At 40.0% G+C, this 21697-nt stretch overlaps 2 protein-coding genes across 2 annotated transcripts in view; one reads left to right on the top strand and one right to left on the bottom strand.

Annotated features, from left to right (window-relative positions):
• The window catches only part of EFHC2 (EF-hand domain containing 2), a 192156-nt gene that overhangs the window by 113014 nt on the left and 57445 nt on the right, over positions 1-21697 (bottom strand). Inside the window, exon 3 of the mRNA XM_008060303.2 lies at positions 8915-9047. Within this exon, the coding sequence (XP_008058494.1) occupies positions 8915-9047 (133 nt within the window). The remainder of the gene's footprint in view (positions 1-8914; positions 9048-21697) is intronic.
• The window catches only part of LOC103262667 (putative deoxyribonuclease TATDN2), a 12254-nt gene continuing 6294 nt past the window's right edge, over positions 15738-21697 (top strand). Inside the window, 1 exon segment of the mRNA XM_021713510.1 lies at positions 15738-15806. Coding sequence (XP_021569185.1) covers positions 15738-15806 — 69 coding nt within the window.

Below are 21697 nucleotides of genomic sequence, written 5' to 3'. Positions count from 1 at the left end.
ATCATTCCGCCTCAGCCTTCCGAGTAGCCAGAATTACAGGCATGCGCTACCACGCCCGGCTGATTTTTTGATTTATTGTAGAGATGAGGTCTTGCTGCCCAGGCGGGTCTCGAACCCGCGGGCTCAGGCAATCCACTCACCTCAGCCTCCCAAGGCACGGGATTACAGGCTGAGCCATCGAGCCCAGCACATTTGTATATTTAAACCTGAAGTATAATTATAATTAAATATGTACACCCCCACATATTTAAAAATAAAAAAATACTACACCCTCTTTCCTCTATTTTAATTGTAAGTATGTTAATTTCATTTTAGTAATGCTGCAGACCTACGATACATTCAAGTCTAGAGTAGGTGTTTCTTAGATAAATGAATATACAACTGGAATTGCCACTTGTCATCATGTCTACTAAGTTTGTACCCTAAAAATATTAAGAGCCTTAAACGTGCTCAGATATAACAGAGCATCTTTTCCTCCTCTGTGTTCACCAGCTTTCTCCTAAAATGGCTATTCCAGTTTTACTTTTATTTTTCTAAAATGTTACCCTTTAGAATTTTTATTTCACAAGAATAACTCTCTCTCTCTCTCTATATATATATATACATATATGTATATGTTAATAAAACCTAGTATCTGCCTCACAGCAAAAGAATAAAAAATTATTAATTCTACATTTCTGATCATAATAAGTAATAATAACCCTATGCATTTCCCTTTTAGCCACTGAATAAACACCAAAATAATAGCCTGGTAGGTTCTCTAATGTCCTCTTGCATTACCACCTTCTTATCCGGTTTTCCTTATGCAATCTATGATCTGCTCTCAAATACCTCCCAGCTCCTTATCCCATTACTTTCCTACCTCTTTATCTCATGCTGTTCCTTTTGATTGTTCCGCCTTTCTCTTCCATCTTTATCTGAAGAAATTTTCGAAGTACCACCCAAATGCCACCTTCTCTAGTAGATATTGGTTTTTCCACCTCTGATCCCTCAAATATTTGGTACCGTTTATGATGACTACATTGTATTACAGGAATCATCTATATTTTCCTTATTTCCTTTTTTACTTCCTTCCTTCTTCCCACACTATTTATTGAGTATCCACCATGTACCAAGCTCCTATCTTCACAGACTAGCAACACCACTACTCTTAAATTCTACACTGTTCCACTTAGTGACAATTCCCTACTCAATTTCCACCCTCTATGGTTGCCAGATTTAGAAAATTAAAATAGAGGATGGTCAGTTAAATTTGAATTCCAGATAAACAATGAATAATTTTTAGTATAAATATGTCCCATATAATATTTGGGACATAGCTATACTAAAAAATTCTTTGCTGCTTATCTGAAATTCAAATATAACTGAGCATCTTATATTTTACAGCAACCCTCCCACCACCCTTCCTCCACTTTATGGAATATAGTACTTAGATATAGTACATACCCAATATGAGTGAATGGGATTTGAATGACTGAATTCTATTTTGTGATTACATTTGCTTGATTCAAGTAGATTACCTTAGAGTTTTGTTTTTAAGTATAAAAAATATTACTCTGCTGAGGAGCCAAAATAAGTCATTAGTGGAAATCAGTGTACTTAACTAAGATTCACTAAGAACAATGAGGAAGCTAGTTCTTGACCCCAGGCCTACAGAATAAAAAATTCTGAGATGGGCTAGGAAATTCTGATAATTACTTCCAACTGAGAACAAATGATATAGACTATACCAGAGATCACGGCACATTTCTAATTATTATCCTTTCTTTAGCCTGGATTAGTTTGGATTTGGTATATTTAACTGACAATTATTCTGCTAGACAATTAGAGGTAAAACTACTGAGTTAGCCTCTGACATTCTTGGCTTGATCTAATGTTGTTTTAACTACATTCCAGCAGAAAAGCAACACATTCTATAAATATAATACATCTAACTGAAAAGAGAGTGATGTCCTGGCAAGAAATGAAAGCAAGCCTTGAAGTGCGACAGTGACTTAACTTGAATCATAACACACAAATCTCCTTGCCAACAAGAACTCGTGAATATTAAAAATATGTTGTTCTGATTAGAAGCTGTATGAATGCCTATTTTGGTACCATGCTAATGGATGCCTCTATTGTTTCTGGCTTATTTCAAACTCCCCCCATCCTCAAAAAAAAAAAAAAAAAAGTACAAGATAGTAGGGGAAACTAAAAGGGGGTGTGGGAAGGGCTATAATTCATCCTGTTGCACTAATTTCTGAATAGTCAGATCCACAAAAAACAGATGCATTCAACTTCCCAGTTCATTTGGAAAATATCAAAATCCCGTGAAAGTGACAGGAACACCATCAGTGCACAGCACCTAAACTTGACCACTAGCCTTTTCCCAGGGCTCACAGGATCATAGAAAGCAGGCCCAGGCCACTCAAGACACAACCAAAAGAAATACTACCTACCCTGTCCCACTGAGGTCCAAGCTACTGACTCTTTAAGTGTGTTCTCTTTTTTCCAATCACTTAATTTAGGAAAGCTTGAAAAAGGTGTTTCAGTGATTTTTCAAACTATCCACGGTCCCAACAGACCTTCCTTAATAGGAATCATCATATTAAGTATTTCAAGAGAGACTGGTTTCTCTCTAAACAAAGCTTGGTGACAGAGTAACTACTTGTGTTTGCTTTATACAGGACTTGCTACAGCCCTCCAGGTTTCTCTACTCTGCTGAGAAATTCAATGTGGTGACACAGTATGATTGCTGTGTATTCTATACACAACCCTTGAGCTATGTCTTCACAGAGGGAAATGTCCTGACCACAGTGAGTCAATCAGAAATTCTGACATTTTCCAAAGAGACTTTCCAATTGTCTTTAAGGTTTTTTTTTTCTCTGAGTCTTTATGAATATTCCTTCCTCCTTACATAAAATAAATGATTTTCAGTTACATCATTATGATTATCTTCAACTTGTTTTTAGAACCTGCTTATGTAAGATTTGAAATCAAGAGGCAGAGCGAATTGAAAAGTTTTAATAAATACTTTTCCAAGATCCTCAGAAGTAGCATTTCATATTTCTTCTTGGGCAGTTTAATAAAACTAAGATGGGCCGGGCTCGGTGGCTCAGTCTGTAATCCCAGCGCTTTGGGAGGCCGAGGTGACTGGCTTGCCTGAGCCCGCGGGTTCAAGACCCGCCTGGGCAACTTGGCGAGACCCCCATCTCTACAATAAATCAAAAAATTAGCCGGGTGTGGTAGCACGCGCCTGTAGTTCCAGTTACTTGGAAGGCTGAGGCGGAAGGATCGCCGGAGCCCAGCAGGCGAGGCTGCAGTGGCCGGGAGCAGCCACTGCACTCCACTCTGAGTAACAGAGTGAGACTCCAACTATAAATAAATAAATAAATAAAACTAAGATGCACTAAACAGGAGTCAGTAAGCTATGGGATTATGAGCTTTCACTTAAAAGGTAATAATGAAAACATTTTGCAAGTCACTAATGCAGACTTGGGATGTCCTGTGACCTCTAGTCCATCATTTGTACAAATTTGGTGTTATGGTAGGAAAAGTAATCAGAAAATAAGCAGAGCTTAGTTAGGGAATATCTGAATAAAATGTTAAATGAAATCCTATAAGAAAATATTTTTTGCTAAAACAATAGTATTACTCAAATAATCAAATACACTTAAGTAAAACAGAAGTTCACAGAATTAAAAGTTATAAACTTTCTCTTTCTGTTCTTAAATAATTATTCAAACATTTTCTAATACATTCTTGCCAATCTTTAAAAACTGCCTTATGGGCCGGGCATGATAGCTCAAGTCTATAATCCCAGCACTTTGGGAGGCCGAGGCGAGAGGACTACATGAGCCCATGGGTTCAAGACCAGTGTGGGCAACTTGGTGAGACCTCATCTCTACAATAAATAAAAAAACTTAGCCAGGCATGGTAGCATGCGTCTGTAGTTCCGGCTACTTGGAAGGCTGAAGTGGAAGGATCACCAGAGCCCAGCAAGTCGACGCTGAGGTGGCTGTGAGTGTGCTACTGCACTCCACCCTGGGTGATGGAGTGAGACTCCAACTCAAAACCACCCCCCCAAAACAACCTGACTTATGCATGTTAAAAATGGCCCTGAAGAGTCTAAAACCTCTTATCTTTTTGCAAAGCAAAATGTCACACTTTCAACCTTAAAGATTGTGAAAACCTTTTTTTAAAATGTTAAGGCATTTCCATGTTTCCTGAAAGATGTGTCATTATGCCATAAGTTCTCCAAATAAAATGAGCAGGAAGTGGATAATATGTTAGCTGGAACCAAAGAACAATAAGGAAAGCTAATACTCCCTCTTCATACCAATCCTCACACTTTACCACCACTAGTAAAACCAAGCAGGGACACTAAATCAAATCCTTTCTTTGTCCATCACCTCAACAGTGGTTCTCTTCCTACAAGGCAGAATAGCCTGACTCTGGTCATGATCTGGGCGCCCCTTATTTCCAATACCCAAATCTATTCTTGACTTTTTTCCTGAAAACACATCCCAAGTTTCTACCTGCCTGGTGGGCATCACCTTACAGATGCCCCAACACCCCTTTCTAAGGTCTCATGCCCCAAGACAAACATAACTCAGCTACAAATCCCAATCCTATTCCTTGCTCCATGTTACTGGGCTTTTTGAAAGTATCATCATTACCCAGACCACAGAGACCACTTAGGCAGAGATCTCTGCCTTGACTAAGATTCAGACAGAGCAAATTACCTCCCTAAGCCTGTTCCGCTTTCTGTAAAAGTTGACAATGACGGTATCTATTTTAAATGATCATTAGAGGATTAAATGAGATAATGATAAGTAGGCAAGTTATCATTAGATATTTCCCTTCCTCACTCTCTATATTTAATCACTGATCAAGGCCTATCAACTCTGCCAACCAAATGTCTTTCAAATCCTTCCCCTATTTTCTATTCCTACCAAAAATCTCAATCTCATGAGCATTGAAAGAAGTCCTTTGCACACTGAATGAGGTTTGGACACAGCATTTCTGGCCTAAACAATTGCAAAATTCTTTTTATTTATTTATTTGTTTCTTTGTTTGTTTATTATAAAGATGTAGGGTACAATTAAGGGTTGGGTATATAAACATCGACCATGCAGGTACCCTTATTGATGAGGTATGCCCCTCCCTCCCCTAGCAGCTTCCCTCAACTGCCAGTCCCACCTCCCCTCCTGACAGTTTTCCACTACCAATCGCTTTCTTATAGCATTATAATCGTTCAAGATTCTTAGACTAGTCACCTTGCTTCCCTTTCTCTCCAACCTGCTGGCCTATTACAACTCATGAGATAAGGCTATGATGAGTCTTATTCCTTTTGTTCATTTTGCCAAAACCCAGCATAGTGGCTGACAGGACAGGCATTCAACAAAACTTCTTGGAAATGCTGACTGAATTTCCAAATTTCCAAATTCATCATCCCAAGCACTAGACACAATGCAGCCATGCTCTAAGAAAAATCTCAATCTCATGAGCACTGAAAGAAGTCCTTTGTACACTGAATGAGGTTACATGACAATCTTATTCTCAGAGCCAATGGTCCTCAAATTCCTGTTTCTCCCCCCTTGAACTCATTGTGGTATATCAACACAGAGTCATCAGGCCTAGATGAGTCGTTAGTAAGCAAGAAGTTTATTCAACATAGGCAGAAATCATAAGACGTGTAAAATAATGGTAACTAGCTAGTAAGTAGGGCATGTACATGTTAAACATAGAAAAAAAGGGATGAGCCAGACACAGTGGTGTAATCCGCACTTTGGGAGGCTGAGGTGAGTGGATTGCCTGAGCCCGCGGGTTCGAGACCCGCCTGGGCAGCGAGACCTCATCTCTACAATAAATCAAAAAATCAGCCGGGCGTGGTAGCGCGCACCTGTAATTCCAGCTACTCGGAAGGCTGAGGCGGGAGGATCGTCGGAGCCCAGCAGGTCGAGGCTACAGTGGCCGGGAGCATGCCATTGCACTCCAGTCTGGGCGACAGAGTGAGACTCCAACTCAAAAAAAAAAAAAAGAAAGAAAGAAAAAAAGGGATGAAAGGACCAAGAAATAACTAATTTTCAGTAGATATTAAATACAGCTGAGGCACCTGGGTTCTAAATATTCATGATACACAAAATATATAAGAGGCACTGAATATTCATGAGTATTCAATATTCATGAGGTCTTAATTTGGCCACTCATTTATTGGTGATATCCATTCTGATCCAACGTGTCCTCTGCCTAAGAAACACAAAACAAAACTCAAGACTATTCAGCAGGCCTATTGACAAACTAGTCATGGCCAGTCACGCTTGTCCCTGCATCTCTCCAATGGAGTAAGTGTGTGCCCTTGGCCCAAGGCCCCTTCTCTCCATGGTTCTCCTTGCTTAAATCTCAATTCTGGGCTCACAACCATATTCTTAATATGGAAGGGTGGTGAAATAGAGAGAGACAGGGCCATTGTTGACCCCAGGATTCAAGCAGTGTGGTCCTTCCACCTACTTGCATTTTGTCCTAAGTGTGTGAACCTACCCCATCTCTTTTCCCCTTGCTTTTTCACTGTGTGTCTTAAATTATTTTAATACATCATGTGATTCGTGCATTTTAATCTGGTCCATGAGCCTTCTGTTCTGTGGCCTCTGGGAGAACCTGCATGCATACTTCTTGGAGGCCACCACTGCATCAAGGTAATATCCCATATGACACTCTCACTGCTGCATAGAGAACAGATTGGAGGAGGAGCGGATGTGGAAGCAGGGAGACCATGTTAAGCAGCTATTGCATTCCTTTAGACAAGAGATGAGGGCAGCTTGGATGAGGATGGTAGTGAAGGGGATGAAAAGACATGGACAGATTCAGGATGTTTTGCTAGGAGAAAGAAGAACAGAGAAGGGTAGATATGAGCAAATAGAGAAAGTAAAAGGAGTAGAAGTTGTAGTTAGAGAATGTAATTTCAGAGTCTGAGCTACCCTCAGAAGTTAGCAATACTTGAAAAGACAAAGAAACAACAATGCACCCAAGAATCATGGCTCCTCAGGGAACAAAGGACCCTGCAAAAGCATTTATACCAAATGACCAAACAAGCACTCAACTCCTATACCTTTACCATGCTATCAGTGAAAAACCACCCCTGACCTGCCCCCAGGGTAATCCATATACACCAGTGAACAAACAAATATGAGACTCTGCTCTCTTCCATCCTTACACCAGGTCCATTCACTACAACTTCTAGCCGTTCTCTTCCAGAAAGTTCTTCCTCTTACTGACCTGAATTCTTACCTCCAGTCCCATTTTTTAGGATACAGAAAGTAAGGCCACCCTTCTTCCATATGATAGCCCCTTAGATTCCTGAAGGCACTTACCAAGCACACCCAAGTCTCCCTGCTACATGCAAATACCTTTTCACTATTCTGTCTTGCACACATCAAATTTTCAGTCATGGTTGCTATCCCTTGAAGGCATCCAGAACTCAGCATCATTTCAAGAGAAGGACTCACAGCACAAACAGAAGAAATCAAACACTTCCACTGATCACTGCCATATTATAATAATGAAACCTAGGACTAGCTTCTCTGGTGGCCACATCACGGAATTAACTCTTATCTGTGGCTGAAGTGGAATATTTGAGGTAACTGTCTGGACATTGACTCTCTTCCCCTATACAGTAAGTCCCCTGCATACAAATGAGTTCCGTTCTGAAAGCATGTGTGTAAGTCCAATGTGTTCATAAGTCCAACAAAGTTAGTCCAGGAACCTAACTAACACAATCAGCTATATAGACTGTACTGGAATAAGCTTATAATACTTCCCAAATAATAAAAACAAATACACAGTAAAGTACAGAAAAGCACAACTACTTGCAGAGAATGCACACACATGACAACGTATGGCAGTCATGTGAACTAACTTGCATGACTGGATGTGCAAATACACATTTGCATCTTTGAAAGTTTGCAACTTGAAGGTCTGTATGTAGGGGACTTACTGTATCTGGCTTCTTTCTGCCTCTGCCTCAGGGAGTAGTAGTCTCTAGCCAAGGCTGTGGTCTTTGCAGGATATGCATATTCCCAGTAAAGAGTCACAGGGTGCAGGTAATTGAGCAGAGAGTTGAAAACAATGTGGGTGGCACTCTTACTCATTGTGATTATAACCACCATTTAGCAAGTTGAATAATTAACTTGCTTGACCATAAAACTGGCTGCTGTACTATCCCACAATGTGGCTTCTATCTTCACCAACCAGCCAACATCCGTGTCTTCTGGATAGATTCTTTCTTTACCCAAGTGACAGTGCCTCCTGTAAGTTCTAATAAACCAATGTCATTCCCTGCTGGACCTCCAGGTGACTTCTTTGGAATATGTAAAAAACCTTATGTGCAAGCCCTCTCAGATTTGGGGCTACCACATTACAAGTATGGATATAGACGACAGGGTATAGGAACAATGACTCTGGTGAGTTACTTTCGAGGTCTGTAGTTAACAAGTATGAGGATGAGGAGAGAGTGATTGAAACAAATGGCAGTACATTCAAGAAAGACAACACCAATCTGGAAGTGGCAGTGAAGAACAGCTTTCTCTTCTCTCCTAAGGGTGTTATAAAGAAAGCAATGTGTTCATGGCAGAGACGAAAGGATCTGAGGAAAAAGTCAAAGACACAGGAGAATGTGCTCATACCAGAACAGCACCTGATAGGATACAATATGCCACGGAAGACTGAGATAACTGCCCAATGGTGAGGTGCGGGGAATATGAAGCTGATAAGTCACCATCAATAACTATACGCTAACAGCATGCTTAAATCCACCACTGCCAACAAGTTAGGTACCTAAGTAATAGCATGAGGTCTTTTAAAAAACTAAGGAAAGACAGTATACAAAGGCAGGAGTTAGAAGTGAAAGAACCATAACTCTACTTTAAATAGATACCTTGAGGCAGTCCGCTATTTTTCAACTCTGGCTCATTTACTTGAATTGTGTCATCTTCAAGGTAGAAGTAGATTTTATAGTATCTTATTCTGTAGTTTTCTTCATCTTCCAAATAGGCATCGAAAGATAATACCTGTTGGAATCATAATTAGAAACTAAGAACTGAAAAAAATTTCAGAAAATTTAAAATCAATAAAGCTACCGCCTGTATACCTTTTGTTAATGTAAAGAAAAAAATTGAAGGAATTTTTCCAAGAATATATTCTATACATCGGCTACACGAATAGATATACAATCTAGGCTACAGTACATAAAAATTATTTCACACTTTCATCACCATCTGGTTAGAACAAGGAAATGATATTCAAGCAATACATCCACCGTTCAGCTCTACCATAAACTGAACGAGAATCTGCCTTTGGGATTTCACAGTGGGATTCTAAATGTATGCATTATAGAGACAAAATACAATTTCTCTTTTTTTTTTTTTTTTTGAGTTGGAGTCTCACTCTGTTGTCCAGACTGGAGTGCAGTGGCCGCTCCCGGTCACCACAGCCTCAACCTGCTGGGCTCTGGCGATCCTTCCACCTCAGCCTTCCAAGTAGCTGCAGCTACTTGGCGTATGCTACCACACCTGGCTAATTTTCTGATTTATTGTAGAGACGAGGTCTCACCAAGTTGCCCAGGTGGGTCTCGAATCCATGGGCTCAGGCAATCCTCTCGCCTCGGCCTCCCAAAGTGCTGGGATTACAGGCTGAGTCACCAAAATACAATTTCCTATAAGAAGAACGGAAGTTTTATCATTTTTTCCCCCATTAACAATAATACAAAGCCACCTTGGTTCTGGGATAAAGTTATTCTGACTCTCCATCCTGCTGATTGCTTTCCTTGAGGTAATTCAAACAGACCAATCTGAAATTCTTCCAATGCACTGAAGATCCCACTTTACACTTCTTTAGAAACCTCTAAGACTCTTAGTTCAATGCTACAGTCAATCACATAGTATGTGTGTGGTGGGGAGGGGTGAAGTAGGACAGGTGGATTCTAAAGCAGTGATGGTAAAAATCAGATAAAAAATATCCTTGAAAATTCCTTAACCGCCGGCCTTGATGGCTCAGGCTGTAATCCGGCGCTTTGGGAGGCTGAGGTGAGTGGATTGTCTGAGCCCGCGGGTTCGAGATCCGCCCGGGCAACTTGGCGAGATCTCATCTCTACAATAAATCAAAAAACTATCTGGGCGTGGTAGCGCACGCCTGTAATTCCGGCTACTCGGAAGGCTGAGGCGGAAGGATCGCCGGAGCCCAGCAGGTCAAGGCTGCGGTGGCCAGGAGCGGCCACTGCACTCCAGTCTGGGCAACAGAGTGAGACTCCAACTCCAAAAAAAATGTCGATCAGCTTGAGCATAGGATTTCGAGGCTGCAGTGAGCTGTGATCATACCACTGCATTTCACCCTGGGTGACAGAGCGAGATTCTGTCTCTTAAAAAAAATAAAATAAATTAAAAAAAAAAAAAAGGAAATTCCTTAACCACTTTAGAAAACTGCCTGTCAGTAAGTAAAACACAGCCCATTTTTCTCCCTGTTGAAGCAGATGATTGCCTGCCTCTTCCGTTGAAGACCAGTTAAAATAGTTTATTTATGCTTAGGTGCCATGTTGTATGAATAATATATATATCCTTAGCCATTGGAATCACGCTCAAAACGGTGTCTTGCTCACACACTGAGGCGGACATGGTAAATGAGGACAACTGTGGGAATTCAAGCTACCATTTCAAGCTTGACTGGGGCACAGGTTCCTTGAGAGTAAAGGGATGCAGGGAAATTCACCCCACAATACAGCATTTTTCCTCAAGGTCTCTCTGACCTCCCATGCCCACCCCCACCTCTCCATTCTCACCCAAGCAGCTTCCTCTACCTGTTATGAGAAAGGAGAGAAAGAATGCAATCAGCCCTGGCCCAATCCTTTTGCAAAATAATACCTGTCTCTCAGGTTCATGCAAGTTCCAAAGATAACTATTTGCAAGTTATTTTCTGTTTCCCCCATCCATTCATTCCCCCAACCATGCTTGCCCCTCAGTAGAATTCCTCTTTTCCTACCTCCCATAACCTGTTTTACCAGAATGCAATCCCCCCAATTCATCCTGTTACCTTGAGATAGTATTTAAGTTTCTCTAATTCATTGGGAAGTTGAATCTTCATTTTGAAGGCTCCCATGTATACACAATAAATAAAATTTGTATGCCTTTTCTCCTATTAATCAATCTTGCCTCAGGCCAGTGATTTTTCAGCAAATCTTTAGGGAAACAATGGCCATGGCCCCCATAAGAGCTCCATGCAAATATTCCCTTTGTCTCTCTTTTTTGATCAATTTTTACAATCAAAGTTATAAAAGTTGCAGCATATGATGGTAACTCCAGGGTTATTCAATGTGGACAAAATGATATATATAAGTGAGTCTGTTAAGTGCAATCTACCCTCCAGGGGTGGTCAGTTATTCTAATGCATAATACACACTATAGGAGTGTTTAACAAATTTCTGTCAGAAACCCACACTTCAGAAGTGGCTAACAAAATGCCTCAGTAGTCTTTTATCAACTGAAGAAGCTTTGTTAATTACCATAAATGGTGTTAGAAATGAGTCTTAGTTAGTGAAACTATTATACTCAAAATACATAGATCAATTACAAATATTGACCAGCCACTGTCCATACAGAAACAGGTTCTAAGAATCTGGTGAGCCCAGGGATCTATACCATTCAAAATGGCATCTATGACTTCATTCCAAAATGGTCCTATGTTCAGCTCCTTTCTTAAGGAATTTATCTGGCCTGACTCCAATTACAAGGCTAGCTAAACCCCATTGCTAGAATGCTGTCACATTTGTACTGAGTAAACATTTCAGGTTGGATGAGTACAGGGTTTCCTTCTGAGTTGATGAATATGTTTTGGAACTAGATAAAAATGATGGCTGTACAATATTGTGAATGTGCTAAATGTCACTGAACTGCACACTTAAAAATGGCTAATGGTTAATTTTATGTTATATAAATTTTCCCTCAGCTAAAAAGGTGTTAGACACTGAATTGTGTTCAACACTTTAAAATGCTGAGTTTTATGCTATGTAATTACATCTCAATTTTTTTTTTTTTTTGAGTTGGAGTCTCACTGTCACCCAGACTGGAGTGCAGTGGCCGCTCCCAGCCACCGCAGCCTCGATCTGCTGGGCTCCGGTGATCCTTCTGTCTCAGCCTTCCAAGTAGCTGGAACTACAGGTGCGCGCTACCACGTCCGGCTGATTTTTTGATTTATTGTAGAGATGAGGTCTCGCTGCCCAGGCGGGTCTCGAGCCTGCAGGCTCAGGCAATCCATTCACCTCAGCCTCCCAAAGGCGTGGGATTACAGGCTGAGCCACCGAGCCTGGCTGTTCTCAATTTTTTAAAAGTAGGGGCAAAAAGATGTCAGAACACTTAAAAGGACAGAGGGCTGGGGATTCATCAAGCTTTCACAATAAGTAGCATTCAATCTGAGGTTTCTTTTCCTTTGTAATCGGGTAGGAAAGTGTAGGGAGAATAGTCTTAGCTTTCACCCATCTCTATGTATTGAATGCTACTAGTATAAATTTTGTGAATGACCGAACTGGCATAGGTCAGTTGACAACAACTGCCATGTATATAATCATTAAATATTAATCAAATGATACGTTAAAAGAGAAGAAAAGATGTTAAGTGGAAATAAAGAAAAAAGAAAAGACATTATCTTAGGCTGGACTTCAATATGTCTAGAAGGACAGACTGATATTGTTTGTTCCAGTCCCACAAGTATACAGAACTGCTGAACTCTAGCATGAAAGATAAAGAGCAAGTGCAAAAGTGGTAGAGGTGGAAAGATAGAAAAGGGAGAGGAAATTATAAAACGTGGCAAAGCAGAATGTAAGGGAAGAGATACCAAATATATTAAAAATTATCTCACAAAGATAAATGACTTAATTGTAAAAAGAACTTGATGTATCAGAGAATCCAGAGAAAATAACCTAAAATAAAAACTGTTAGAAATGAAAATTTATAGAAACATAATTATGATATAATGTTTTATCATAATTTATGATAAGTTGAGCAGAAACTAGATAAATAAGGTCCTAAAAAGTATGTAATTGGCTGCAATTTTCTTGAAAACAATGCAAATGTCATTTGGTGGGGCCATGTGATCTTCAGTCCCCCACAGGCCTCTCTACAGGCCCTACAGTAATATATGAGCCTAGATCCCCAAGGCATTTGGAGTTTTGATACTAAGCCTAGAGGACATAAAATTTGAAATCAATTAGCTGCAAATAACAAGTACATGGTTTCTTCATTATAAGGGGAAAATTATAAATGTTAATATTTTTGAATTCAGGATGTTCTTACAATTCAGGCTAAAAGAAACTCAAATCAGAAATGCATTTAAATGGGCAAGCAGCTGTAACTTGATGTAAAGTGCAAATCTAGCTTTGTAGGGAAAGAGTTAATCCTGTTTTCATGTCATTTGAGTTATCTGCTTTGCATTACATTTCCCAAACAGCTGGATTTTAACATTAATTTGGATTCCTAATTTTCACTTAAAATAATTTCAAAATGATTACTCTCTGAGGCAGTATGCCACAAAAAATAATTGTTTAGAGAAAGTTGTCCATCACAGGCAAGGCAATGCAATCAGAAGGCAAAAGCAAATGCTTAATCTCTCAGAATAAATCATACAATTTTTAAAGATGCGGAGTTGGTGTGACCAATGCATGAGCCATAAAGACTATTACACAGGAACGAAACAAAACGTCTAAGTGTAAAAAACTCACAGCTGGACTTGTAGAGAAGCTGTTAGGAAAGAAAGATGAAACACCAGTAATGTTCAGTGAGGCTCAACATTTTATAAAGAGCTCAGCATCACAAGTCCAAAATAAAATATTTAGACTCTATATTTTATGAAAAAAGCTCAGGCTTAAATTGTGAAGTACTAAAAATGGGTTATAATGGTCAGGATAAATGCATGCTTTTATAAGTTAGCTAGTAAATGATCAAAATTTTGTGTACATTTAGTGCAGTGTTGTTTATTCTTCTTGAAAAAGCTGTTATTAAGAGAATAGCTTCTCTCATGCTTATGGAGTCCCAGAATCAAGAAAATAAACTATTATAAATTGTGTGTTGCATGCAGAAGATGGCTCCTTTACATATGACAATGTATATTTACAGAAATATTTCTAAAATGTATATGCTAATTCACAAAAATCCTAATAAATTTAAAAAACAGAAAATATACAAGTTATAGTCCTTGTCCACAAAGTAATACAACTATAAATGTATAATGTAACTAATAAACATCGTCACTCCTAATAATTGTGCCAAAAATGAATTTTTATTTTTTTTTTTTGAGTTGGAGTCTCACTCTGTCACTCAAACTGGAGAGCAGTGGCCGCTCCCGGTCACTGCAGTCTGGAACCGCTGTGCTCCGATGATCCTTCCACCTCAGCCTTCCAAGTAGCTGGAACTATAGGTGCGCGCTACCATGCCCAGCTAATTTTTGATTTATTGTAGAGATGAGGTCTCACCAAGTTGCCCAGGCGGGTCTCAAACCCGCAGGCTCAGGCAATCCACTCACCTCGGCCTCCCAAAGTGCTGGGATTACAGGCTGAGCCACTGAGCCCGGCCAAAAATGAATTTTAAAATACCAAAATGGCAAAGAATACAACAAAATGTAAAGCCCTACAAAGCCCTGCATTTAAAGGATACAGGCAAATTTGTAATCTGGGGTAAATTAAGGAATTACATAAGAAAATTTAGAGTTCGAGAGAGGATAAATTGCTAATAGTGTTTCTCAGCCTTGGTTGCACATTAGGAACTTTACAAAATTTAAACATGAGACCCTTGCCTAAATAAATTAAATCAGAATGTTGAGGGGAAGGATTTGTATTTGTTAAAAGCTACTGGTGGGGTTCAGAACATGCTACCCACAAATATGGTACCTTAGTATTTAAGAAAACAGCATAAACAGGAAGGGTTCTCTGACCTTCTCCCATCATTCCACCCTGAAGCAGGTCCTAAAACCTAAAAAGGTTACTCTCTGATCTTCTCCCTCCCTCCTTTCCTATAGACCCTTCATGTGACAGGTTTCCTGTCCTATACCTGAAGGAAAGAAATATCACATAGGGACACAGATAAGAATCTGAGGTGCCCAGCCTTAGCTCACACCTGCAATCCCAACACCTTGGGAGGTCAAGATGAAAGGATTGCTTGAGACCAGGAATTTGAGAACAACCTGAGCAACACAGCAAGACCTTGTCTCTCCAGAAAAAAACTTTTAAAAATTAGCTGGGCATGATGGCATGTACCTGTAGTCTTAGCTACTCAGGAGGCTGAGGTAGAAGGATAACCTGAGACTAGAAGGTCAAGGCTTCAGTGAGTAGTGATCATGAATTAAAAATTGAAGAACCTGAACAAACAGCTCTTGCTAAGTTCTCCCCCCACCAGTGTATTATCATTAGATCCAACCCTTTGTCCTCTAATCATACTACTGTACACTGACTGTCCATAAAAACACAGTTTTCCCTTATTTATTTGAATATTCATTTTTGAAGTCTCCCATGTCATGTGGTGAAACTTTTTTTTTTTAGAAAGCAGGATTTATTGAAAGGACAGAAAAGCTCCTACAGTGGGTGGAGGCCCGAAGGGGTTGCTCATGGTTAAATTTTTATTAACCCTGTGTGAAAGGACAGACCGAGAGTGGGAAGCCATTTTTCATCTTGTTCTTAAACCCTGACACAATGATGAAAAAGTAGAAGCTATGCTTTTGGAGAAATGCACACTTTAGGTATAATTAACTTTGCCGACTTTGTCTTTTCAGAAACAGACTTCCAGGCATCAGAGGTATCTCATAGTGGCAATCAAGCTTGCCTAGAGTAAAGGGAATTTACAAGGCTTAAGACATCATGCATTGGGCAAGGACTGTAAAAGTCATGAAACTTGTAATTACAAAAGTTATAACCGCTCAGAGGGAGAGCAGGTGGGGATTCGATCTTCCAGTAAATTGGGCACTATCTACAGGGAAGCCAAGGATCCCCCGAACCTACCTACTGGGAATGCCTAGGAGATAAGGGGAGGTACACCCTCCATTAGGTCTAAGGAATGTCGTTTGGGAAGGTGCAGCAGCATTAGAATCCTTGTCACGCCCTTCTCTAGGGGCTATGATAATGTGAAAGAACATTAATGGGTCTCTGTGACACAGGTTCTCCAAGAAATCCATAGGTGGTCGATAAGGAAGTCACAGCAGTCACAGCAATCACGGGCAACATCTCCCAAGAAAAGGATTTAAGCCAGGACTCTGGGAGGCTACGACGCCACACTCACCTAGAGTGTAGGCCCACTCCCTGTCTGTGTGGGGTGAACTTTTCTTAAATCTTTTCTTCTCTAGCCTCTGTGTGTCACAATTCTTTGCAATTTACTCGGATCTCTGGGTTCCCAGCATGCACCTCCGGCTTGCCAGTCCCGGTAGTGCTGCGCGCCTCCCTGCACCTCTCGGTCCCTCATCCTGTCTGCCATACCCTAACACTTTGTACTCAGGTGTCCCCTCTGAGAGGTCATCATAAATCTAGCAAACCATACAGATGTCCCTGCTCAGGGGACATAAAGAAATTGCTGATGATTATACAGGACAAATTTATGTCAACATAATTTTTTCAAAAATGCATGTTTCCTCAAGAGTACCTGCATAATGAACATTTGTATACATAACCCTGAATTGTACCCCACATATTTAAAATTAAATTTTTTAAAAATGTATGTTTCCTTGAAGTTTTCTATTCAAATTACACAAAAAAGCAAATAAAGAGATGTGAAAGGAGGTACCTATAGAAACCTAGAATAAATTTAGTTTTGCTTAGACTTCACCCCGACACGCTTTGCTTTGAATCTAGCACAAGTCAGAACATAGATGAGATAAATTTCCATCAGATGCAAGACCAGGGCAGCCCAACAGTCCAACCTTTCAATTCATGGTTTGACAAAATAATCTCTAGGAAACTTTCAGGTTCCTTGTCAAGGTGGAAGATCAAAGATCACACCTTGGCTGACAGAAGCCATAGAAATGATAATAAACCACCTTTTGGTCAAGGAGTTTGGGGATGGCAAATGTCTAACAAGTCTCTTGCAGGAAAACTCCCTCCCCTTGCTTCCTCCCATCTAGCCTACCACCATGGCAGCAATCATGTGACTAACCCACTCACCTGCCTGCTGTCCATCACCTAACATCAGTACCTGCACTTACCTGCTACTTCATGATGACTTGGAACAGACCACCACCCAATAACCTTAATGATCTTCCCCCATCAAAGGAAAAAGGTTAAAAGGACTCAACCATGAGCAGCCATTTTGTCATTGCCTTGCTAAGCTATGGTGTGGCCATGTGCTCTTTGAATTATGGCCAGGCTATGTTTTCTTAAGCTTTCCTACATTGGGAAGGTGAATCTCCTCTTTCTTTTTTTTTTTTCTTTTTGAATTGGAATCTCACTCCATCGCCCAGGCTGGAGTGCAGTGGCACACTCACACACTCAGCAGGTTGATGTAGCTGGGCTCCAGTGATCCTTCCACCTCAGCCTTCTCAGTAGCCAGAACTATAGGCACGTGCTAACACGCCCAGCTAATTTTTTGATTTATTGTAAGATGGGGACTTATCGAGTTGCCCATGCTCTTCTCGAACCCGTAGACTCAGGCAATCCTTTCACCGCAGTCTCCCAAAGTGCTAGGATTACAGGCTTGAGTCACCACACCCAGACTCCTCTTTCTCTCTCTAATTTTAAATAAACCATATTTTCTTTTTTTTTTTTTTTTTGAGTTGGAGTCTCACTCTGTCGCCCAAACTGGAGTGCAGTGGCCGCTCCCGGCCACCGCAGCCTCGACCTGCTGGGCTCCGGCGATCCTTTCGCCTCAGCGTTCCAAGTAGCTGGAACTACAGGAGCGCGCTACCACACCCGGCTAATTTTTTGATTTATTGTAGAGACGAGGTCTTGCCAAGTTGCCCAGGAGGCTCTCAAACCCGCGGGCTCAGGCAATTCACTCACCTCAGCCTCCCAAAGCACAGGGATTACAGGCTGAGCCACCGAGCCCGGCTACCATATTTATTTTCTAATCTAACTTCTGTGCAATTCTTTGCATCTTTCATACAGCATGGGATCACACACCAGACACTCACACTCCCAGAGGGCCTGACTTAGCATTCTGGAGGCCCCGCTAGGAGTGTGACTCTAAAAAGATGGAATATATACTAAGACATACATTTTTAAAAATCAGCTGGCCTTATGTAGAAAGAGAATGTCCTTTCACATAATCTTCAAACAGGCTGGACAATGAATTATATATTATTAATATGGGAGGAAGAAAACGAAACTGCATTGTCTGCTCAAACAAAAAACTACCAGGTGAAAGACGTCAACCAAATTACTATTGTACAACATTTATCAATGAATCTGCAATGCATGTCGGTGACTGCTTCACATGTTACCACATTAGAAAAACATAAGACATAATATTTTGATTTTTTTGTCACAAATAAGTTTCTCAGTGTCCAAAGTTCCATTATAAGCCAAATACCATTACAATAAAATAACTGGTTCCGATGCTATACTATTTACTGTGAAGCAATTTGTTTTTCACTGTTTTGTAAAACAGGACAGTAGAGTTGCTAGTACGTGCTCCACAAGATGTCTCCGAGTACAAAGGGTTAAATAAATTTGTGTGCTTTTTCTTTCTTTTGTTATAAAAGTCTCAGCCATAAGCCTTGCAATGGGTGAGCAAAAGATATTATTTTTTCTTTCCTACACTATAAATGTAATTCTGAAATGTAGCCAGAGCAATGGATCAAACAAAAACTTTTGAAAGTGCAAAGATGTATCATAAGGAAAGTAAGCAGGAAAGTAAAAATGATAAAAGCAAAGATGGCCAGGCTCAGTGGCTCAGCCTGTAATCCCGCGCTTTGGGAGGCTGAGGTGAGTGGATTGCCTGAGCCCGCGGGTTTGAGACCCACCTAGGCAACTTGGCAAGACCTCATCTCTACAATAAATAAAAAACTAGCCAGGCGTGGTAGCGTGCACCTGTAGTTCCAGCTACTTGGAAGGCTGAGACGGAAGGATCACCGGAGCCCAGCAGGTTGAGGCTGCGGTGGCCGGGAGCGGCCAGTGCACTCCAGTCTGGGCGACAGAGTAAGACTCCAACTCAAAAAAAAAAAGAAAAAAAAGCACAGATGAATGAACCTGAAAGGAGAAAAACAACTACAATAAATAAACCCAAGAACTTTTAAAATAATTAAAATAGGTAAGACTTTAGCAAAGCTAATCAAGAAAAAACATAAATAAAATGAGAGTACATGACAGAGATGCAGATTATAAGACAAATTATCTTATAATAAACTATGCAAACTTATATGAAAATAAATTTTAAAATTACAATTAAATTACTGATATTCTGTAAAAACTGGGACTTACCAAAAAGCTGTAAACCAAAAATAAAATGTTAAGTAGCCCACTAGACTGAACAGACCCCCTCTGGACCAAAAGAAACCTGAAAAACTACATTCCAGCCCATGATAGGAGGTTGGACACGCCTTATACTCCCTCTCTTGTGGAATTTTAGGCACAATTGACTATCATTAACATTAAAATAGAAATCATAAAACTGACAAAACAGACTGTGGCAATAAGATACCAAATTCCAACCCGACACTAGTAAAGCATCCCAGGACAGATAGCAAGCCCTAAAGGAAAAAAACATACTCTACCTCAAAATATGTTTCTTCGACATATTTTGAAGTCACCCTACAAAGCTGTCTCTTGGGAAATTTTACATTTGTAGAGAATACCTTTGAAGACATTTACTACCTATTCTCTATGAAACTTAGAGGTTTCACCTACAAAACAAAAGCCTGGGCTTCCACAAGTACCCAATCTTAACTCAAACATTTCTTTTTACTGATTTCAAATTCATTAGATAGAGTATAACTCTTTCTACCAATTGCAAATCAGAAACTCTTTGAATGCAACTATCATATGCAAGACCCCTTGCTAAAAGATATCCTGCCTTTCCCAGCCCTACCAATGTAAACCTCACATTTACTGATTTGTTTTTTGTCTGTAACTTCTGTCTCCCTAAAAATGTATGAAACAAAGCTGTAATTCAATCATCTTGGACACATGTTCTCAAGACGTCTTGGAACTGTACCACAGGCCTAGGTCAATCATATTTGGCTCAGAATAAACATCTTTAAATGTTTTGCAGAGTTTGGTTTTTTCATCAACAAGTTAATAGCCCAGTAAGAAGTGAAAAAAATTACCAAATAATTGTCCCAACAAAGGCTCCAAGTAGGATGATTTACTAACTTTCAAGGAAAAGATAATGATCACACTATATAACTCCCTAGGATACCAAAAAAGATGGAAAGCTACAAAGGTGAACGCCAATGCCTGATACATGTACCATGAAAAGAGTAAACTACAGAACAATAGTTCTCACCATGGCTGCATATTAGAATTACCTATACAGTTTTAAACATCCTGATATTTTGGACACATCCACACCTACCACCACTCAACCGCCTACACTGAAATCAGTTTCTTGAGCCGGGCTCGGTGGTTCAGCCTGTAATCCCATGCCTTTGGGAGGCTGAGGTGAGTGGATTGCCTGAGCCCGGGGGTTCAAGACCCGCCTGGGCAACTTGGCGAGACCTCACCTCTACAATAAATCAAAAATTAGCCGGGTGTAGTAGTGCGCGCCTGTAATTCCAGCCACTTGGAAGGCTGAGGCAGAAGGATCACCGGAGCCTGCAGGTTGAGGCTGCGGTGGCCAGGAATGGCTACTGCACTCCAGTCTGGACGACAGAGCAAGACTCCAACTCAAAAAAAAAAAAAAATCAGTTTCTCTCACAGTGGGCCCAGGAATCAGTGATTTTCTTAAACTCCCCAGGTGACTACAAAGTATAAACCAAAGTAGAAAACTACTGCTACAGGGCAGTTTCCCTACTTACAATTTACAGAAGTAAGATCCTAAGTAAAATACAAGCAAACAGAATTCAATAGCCTATAATAGTCATATGCCACCTACCCAAAAAGCAGCATTTCCTTCACAGATGCAAAGATGCTTCCTAGTGAAGAAATATAAGTATATAATTATCTTATACCATTTATTACAACAGACATTTTAATGCAAGAATCATTCCTTAACAAGATTACCAAAGGATCTGCTTTACAATAGCCTAAATATCCAACTTTATACTTAATTAAATTATGTGTCTACAATAATCAAGAACAGTACAGTAATGCTCCTAGATATCATTATTCACTATTGTTTTTAGAAGTTCTACACAAAGGAAAAAGATATTAAGTAAAAATATCAGCAAAAAAGAGATACAAACTACCATTATGGGCAGATAATGGCATAGGTAAAGACTGAAAAATTAACATAAATAAAAGATTTCCTCAAAAGACAGGAGTCTATGACAAAGCAAAAAATTTTTAAAATAAAAGATTTCGGTATAATCATATTTGAATCAAAAATATTCTTATGTACTAGCAATAACTAACTAAAAAATACAATGGGGGAAAGTATGTTCGCAATAGAATAAAAAATTACAAAACACTTAAAAATAGTTTTAATAAAAACTTCATGACCCAGATAAATATTTACTAGAAGATACAGAAGAACTTGACTAAAAGGACAAGTGAAGCCGGGCTCGGTGGCTCAGCCTGTAATCCCGCGCCTTTGGGAGGCTGAGG

Source organism: Carlito syrichta, unplaced genomic scaffold, assembly GCF_000164805.1.
Source record: "Carlito syrichta isolate Samal-C Ts95f unplaced genomic scaffold, Tarsius_syrichta-2.0.1 Scaffold304588, whole genome shotgun sequence".
NCBI lineage: Eukaryota > Metazoa > Chordata > Mammalia > Primates > Tarsiidae > Carlito > Carlito syrichta.
Note: the sequence above shows the minus strand (reverse complement) of the source record. Positions and strands in the feature narration are given on the sequence as shown.